Here is a 6,005-nt window from a genome sequence, read left to right on the forward strand (position 1 = left end):
TTTTACCTTTCTTATGATTTATGGAAAGCCAGTTCTAGCTAGATTTCACTTACACGGGGATGCCAAGATTTTCAAAAGTCCTTGTGAACCTGTGTGCAGTTACTAAAACAAAGAACAAATAACTTGCCTGGAAGTGAAGGGTGAGGCTTCCAGTGAAGGCAGCTGCTGGACTCAAAACTAGAATCCCAATTTAGTCTCCTAAATCAGTTGAAGTCAGTGGAAGGTGCTGGGTGCTCAGCAACTTTAGAATGTCACCCCACTGATTTAGGCTCCTAAATGGATTTAGAAGTTAAATTTTATGCTCCTACCCTTGAAAATCTTCCCCACAGTCAACAACTGTAAGTTGAACTGCTAGTATAGTTTGGTAGCTTATCAAATTTTATGCTGATTATAGTTTTCAGAACTGTTAAAATACAAATTATTTGTGGCTGTGTAGCTGTTAAACTGCCACCTATTTCTGCATGTGCTACAATGGCTATTAAGTTGTCGAAGTCAACTGGAATTAATGCTATGCCATGCAGTGTACTAAATCCTTGTTGTTGGTTATTTCTCTGTCTAAAAATCCCAGACTTTGGCAGCTGGAGGGAAACCAGCTGTCAAGTATTTGAAGGAAATTACAAGTATTTTTGATTATACAGCAAGAGGCTGGAAAGTTGAGAGAATGGGATTCATCTGACCAGCTTAACCACTCCCTTGAACTTTTAGGACAAGAAATTGAATCCACCTTGCAGAAAATTTGCACTACAACTTCTCCACATCAGGAAGACTGGCAAAGACCTAATGTTGTTCCCCTGCCTCAGTCCCATAACTAGATTCAGTCCATTGACCAAAAGATTCGCTTTTAGCAAGGAAGTACTGAGGTTTCTCGGACTCTACAACTACTACCAGTCTGATGCAAAGTTAGAAATTTTGCCTTGCAAATTAAAAGTTAATTTCAGTGATTAACTCAAGTGAGCAGGAACAGGGGCATGTGTGTATGTGTATGTATATGCAGAGAGAGACACATACCTGATTCAGAGCAAGTCCAATAAAGTACAATGATTTTTATTTAGCTGTGAGTAACTAACCTGTTACTACCATTTCTTTTGCAGTTAAGTGCGTGAAAAATACACCAGCTTTCTTTGCAGAAAGACTCCATAAAGCCATGAAGGTAGGTCTCTGTGACTGTGTGTGCTCTCTCTGTGCATCACTGTATTTTTATATAATTGCATAAGTGCCATGGTACTGATAAAACATAACTTCATTAGTAATGGGTCAAATGTGTTGAGAGTTTTTGACTGAGCAAAGATTTGATCACTTATTGTGTGAGCATGGAATAAAGCTAATTAGGCTGAGGATGAAAATCATCCCAGTTAGGGCTGTAAATGATGTGAAGAGCTTGGGGTGTGCTGTCTGTATTAGGATGGACACTACTGTACTTACTAATGTCCATATCTTGCCACGTTGTTCATGTTGAAAAGCACCTTTTTTTGATAAGCTCTACATATGTTTTCATGGAATTTCTCCAGGAGTGAGGTATTGCTCACCCAGGAGTAAGGTTGATAGAATCTGGCCTTCAGTAGGGGATTTATTAAAGTAATGCACATGATCATAACCTGCTGTCTGTTTATGAAAGCCTCAATTCAGCAAAGCACTTAAGTGTGTACTTCAGCCCCATTCAAGTCAAGACATTAAAGTTAAACTAATAACAGTTGTAATGCAAATTTCTGGCCTCCACACCTTGACCTTCCTACAAATGTATTTCGCTTCTATTTCTTGTTCTTGGAGCTAGAGCATGAGTCTAAAACTGGGATCCCCTCAGAAATGCAACTCAGTGCATTTATTTATGCAAAAGACAAGGAAGGGTTGACAACGATGGGAATGTGTGGAATGGGGTGGAAATTCATCATCTCTTCAGTTGTTCTTTGTTCAAGGAACTGAAAGTGGTAATGTCCTGTTAGCACACGCTTCATTCACTAAAGCACTGTAGGCTAAATTCTGCCCTGTGTTAGTCTGTTTCAATCCTATTGACTTTGGTGGGGTTGCCCTGGCATAACATGGGGAAGGATTGGCCCTTGGACTCTCCAATTTGTGTTGAATTATCTAGAATTTGCAAGCTGATTGTATTCATGCACTTCACTGGTTTCTTCACAGGGAGCGGGAACAAAAGACAGGACTCTGATTCGGATTATGGTGTCGCGCAGCGAGGTTGACTTGCTGGATATACGCACTGAATACAAGCGGATGTATGGCAAATCCCTCTACGCAGACATCACAGTAAGACTTTTTTTTTTTTTAAATTATTTGTCTCCTACCGTTGATTCCTGTACATACCATAAAACCCCACTCCCGACATTGAATTACTGAGTGTATGCTCCCTGCTTCTCTCTTCATGCATGGAGGGCCAAAGTGCCATAGAAAAGCTGTGTGAGGAGGAGACTGGGAAGAGGCCATACTGGTGGCTTCTGTCTACTCTCCATGGCAGCAGTGGAATGTGGGTTTGGAGAGAGAGAGGCCAAAGGATCAGCAACTCCACAGATTCACTGGCACCCACCTCACTTGCAGAGGAGATATGCGGGTCCCCAGCCTCTACTGGAGTGTAACGGGCTGTAATGGCAGCCAAAGAGACTGCCTGCCTGCACAGCAACTCTGTAACCTGGCCATGGATGACAGAGAGAGGACTAGTGTCCGCAACCCTTAGCAAATGCTCACTACAAGTCTGTCTTTGGGTGGAGATGCGTTTGCACTATAACTACTAGAATGTAAATTAAAGCCCGAAAATTGGACATGCTGTCAGCTGGGAAGGGGTGTGTGGCTGTGTGTGAAATCAGCTCTTTTATCAGGCAGCAGCAATTGTCAGCGCTAATCAGTTTAAACAGAGTTTGTGGTTCAAAGATATGAATCCATGGTGAGTATTCAGGACACCGTGGATGTGAAGTAAAAGTGGAAACTTCCATTGACTTCAATGCAAACAGGATCAGGTTCCTAATGCATATTCCCCTTGTTAATGCAGAGCAGCCCTCTCCTTCCATTCACCATGGCATAGATCTGATTATTAAAATTATGAAATGTTTAGGATTTGTCCTGGTGTATTGAAGCAACTTCCAAACCCAGCTGAGAACTGCTGTGACACTGTTAATCCACACACAACAGTTAGCAGCCACGTCCAAAACCAGATTGTAGCATGGCTTTAGCTAGTACACAATATTCTTGGACAGAAAAACGGTGTGAGCCCTTTTACAGCACCGGTTTAGCTATCACACATTGTCATTCAGAAACCGATATTTAAAATGATTGTAGCTGGCACGCCTCTGCTCCTAAGGAACCATTGGTGAATTTCAGCCAGTATGGCATTTGTGATGAGATATTGTTAGCTGCATACTGGTGTCTAGTAGGATACTATAAGGGTGTCATTCTCATTTCATGTCCCCATAACACAGCAGGATGGAAGGTCAGAGGGAAAGAAAAGACGGGCCCCATTTTCCAGTTTCCATCATATTGCTTTTATGATGCTGCTCGAAAATTAGGTGAATTTGAATAGTGGAGGACAAGTTGGTGTGTCCTCCATGACAGAAGAACATAACACAGTACTTAGGAGTAGAGGACAGTCTTCTGAAGAAATATGTTCTTGAAGGGTTTTTGCTAGATAAATCCTACTGTGGACTTATACTGTGGTTGGGGTTCAACTCTTTATTAGCCCTGGGATCTGGAATTCAAATGTGGAGTCTAGAATAATGAAGGCTCCTTTTTATTAAAGGCTTCCCTCAGTCCATTTTTAGCCGTTCTGAATATTGGGATCCGTACAGTGCATCTTCTCTCACCTCCCTCACAAAAAACAGAAACAAAAAAGAAGTGTAACAATTGGATGGCTTTCTTTCCCTAACTTTTTCCCTTTGGATTTGTTACTAGGGTGATACTTCAGGAGACTACCGGAAAATCCTGCTCAAGTTGTGTGGTGGAAACGACTAAATGGAGCTTTTCAGCTTTTTAAAAACCAGCTGCTTTTCTGTTAACGCGTTAAAATATCAATGTTGGGTTTCGTTTCTTTTTGTTTTCCAAAAAAACCAAACAGGCAGTGAATTGTTTTCCTAAAGCTACTATGTCTATGTAAAACTAACTCTCCATATCTTCCCCTTTCCATCCAAAAATGTATAATGAACACAAGAAAATCTAGCTATTGTAGAAACTGCTCAGGATTTTTTAAGTCACTCTCTAGTTAATGAATAACGGATTATTATTTCTGCTTGCATCCTTAGCTACAATAATTTTGTTTCCTGGTACAAAAATCCCTCTTGTGGTGGTGGTGTGGGGGTGGGGTTGGGGACTTTGTTTTTTGTTTTGGATGCCTTTTCTATGGACATTGTATGAGTCTTTTTTTCACATGCCAATTTTCTTGCATTTGTTGAACACCGTGGTTTTGTGTGCATGAATGGAACCGCCCTCAGTTTGTTTTGCATTTAATTATATTGTTTTTTAAAGAAGTTTTACTAAATACTTTTTTTCAGGAAGACCTGCTCTGCGATTTATGCTTCACTGCAAATATCACAAGAATGTAGCATCAATACCAATTCAGCCTCTCCAGTTACAGTTTTTGGATTGTGCCTTAAAAGCATTGCATATATCTAAAAGAGGATTGTAAAATTAAAGCCATATATCTTTTACACCACCCAGAACAGCTTCCTTTTGTTCTTAATATCATCCTACATTTTTTGTGTTGTGACTCAGTTAAATCATGTTACTTGGGACTTAGATGGAAACATTCTGCTGGAACTGATTAAGGGTTATCCAACCAAACAGAACTGTCTTAGCCAATGACAATGCCTTGCTAATTGTGCACAGCTATTCTGTGTTTCTTTACTTATGCAATTTCCTGCGTGCTGATTAGATGTGGGTGTTTGACATGTTTAATCACTGCTCTGTTTTTTCTCAGTAGGCATGTACCAAATATGCAAATCTCTCTACTCTGACTCATCTCTTCTATGATTGGCTCCTGTAACTCTGAATTTTCAGACCTTTTGCCACAACATGAATCCCTCTTCATTTTGTCACTCCCAAAGAAGGAAAATGTCAAAATTTTCAAGAGACTAGGGGATGAGCTAGAGCTGTGAAAGGGAAAGATTTAGGAAAAATGCAAAGCTCTGTTAACTGATTTCATTCCTTCCACTCTTATCTACTAAAACTCAGCCAGGCACCTGTTCCTAGGATAAATTACATTGTTTACACTGGGAGAAGCCTAGGCCTTCCAAATATAGGTTTGAAACAACATGTAAGCAAATACCTATTGCTGTTATTATGGGGAGAGGAGCCTGGCTGAGTCCTAGGGATGGGACGGGAGGCAAGTAACTTCAAACTTTTTTTAAAACCTGCTTTGCCTACTGTGGTTTTACAGATCAATTAGTCTTAACCTTTGCCTAGTAAAACCTTCCTCAGAATAAATTTACCTTCACCTAATAAGCTCCTTGGCCTTCAGCCTTTAGATTTTTATTTGCTGTGAATGCCTCCATCTTTGGCCTTGGAATGAGTTCAGCTCCAGATTTGGTTCTCACCACAAAAAGGCCGAGAGAAGCAGTGTGACACTGTTATAATAATGTGACTGCACTTCCAGTTTAGGTGGTAACAATGTATCCAACATTCTGGCTTCAGATATGGATGTGCCACTCGCATTTCAGGCAAAGGTAGGGATGTTCTTGTATCCCAAATCAGAAAACCCCTAGTTCTGTCTGTTCTGTCAGACAGCCTAGCAGTGTGTTAAGAAAATTCTGAACGGAAACCATAATTGAATACATGTCTTCACCAGTACACACTATTGACAAGACCTGAATTCTTAGGTAGAAAGGAGTAACAGCCGCTTCCTGGACTTTGAGATTGTGGTAGTTGAGTTTGTCAGGTGTGATCTGGCCCAGGTAATAAGGAGAGAGGATCAGGCTGAAATTTTCAAAACTGCTGATGTCAAGGCATCTTTGAAAATCTCACCCTCCAAATGCACGTTTCGTCAAGTGTGGGGTCTGGATTGCTTATGAGATAAA

The 6,005-nt window shown here is 40.6% G+C and overlaps 1 protein-coding gene across 1 annotated transcript in view; it reads left to right on the top strand.

Annotated features, from left to right (window-relative positions):
* The window catches only part of ANXA11 (annexin A11), a 73,251-nt gene extending 68,602 nt beyond the window's left edge, over nucleotides 1–4,649 (top strand). Inside the window, exons 13-15 of the mRNA XM_034775619.1 lie at nucleotides 1,092–1,150; nucleotides 2,134–2,256; nucleotides 3,889–4,649. Coding sequence (XP_034631510.1) covers nucleotides 1,092–1,150; nucleotides 2,134–2,256; nucleotides 3,889–3,948 — 242 coding nt within the window. The 3' untranslated portion in view covers nucleotides 3,949–4,649. The remainder of the gene's footprint in view (nucleotides 1–1,091; nucleotides 1,151–2,133; nucleotides 2,257–3,888) is intronic.
* The last annotated feature ends 1,356 nt before the right edge of the window (nucleotides 4,650–6,005 follow it).

The sequence above is a fragment of the Trachemys scripta genome, chromosome 7 (assembly GCF_013100865.1).
Source record: "Trachemys scripta elegans isolate TJP31775 chromosome 7, CAS_Tse_1.0, whole genome shotgun sequence".
Lineage (NCBI taxonomy): Eukaryota > Metazoa > Chordata > Testudines > Emydidae > Trachemys > Trachemys scripta.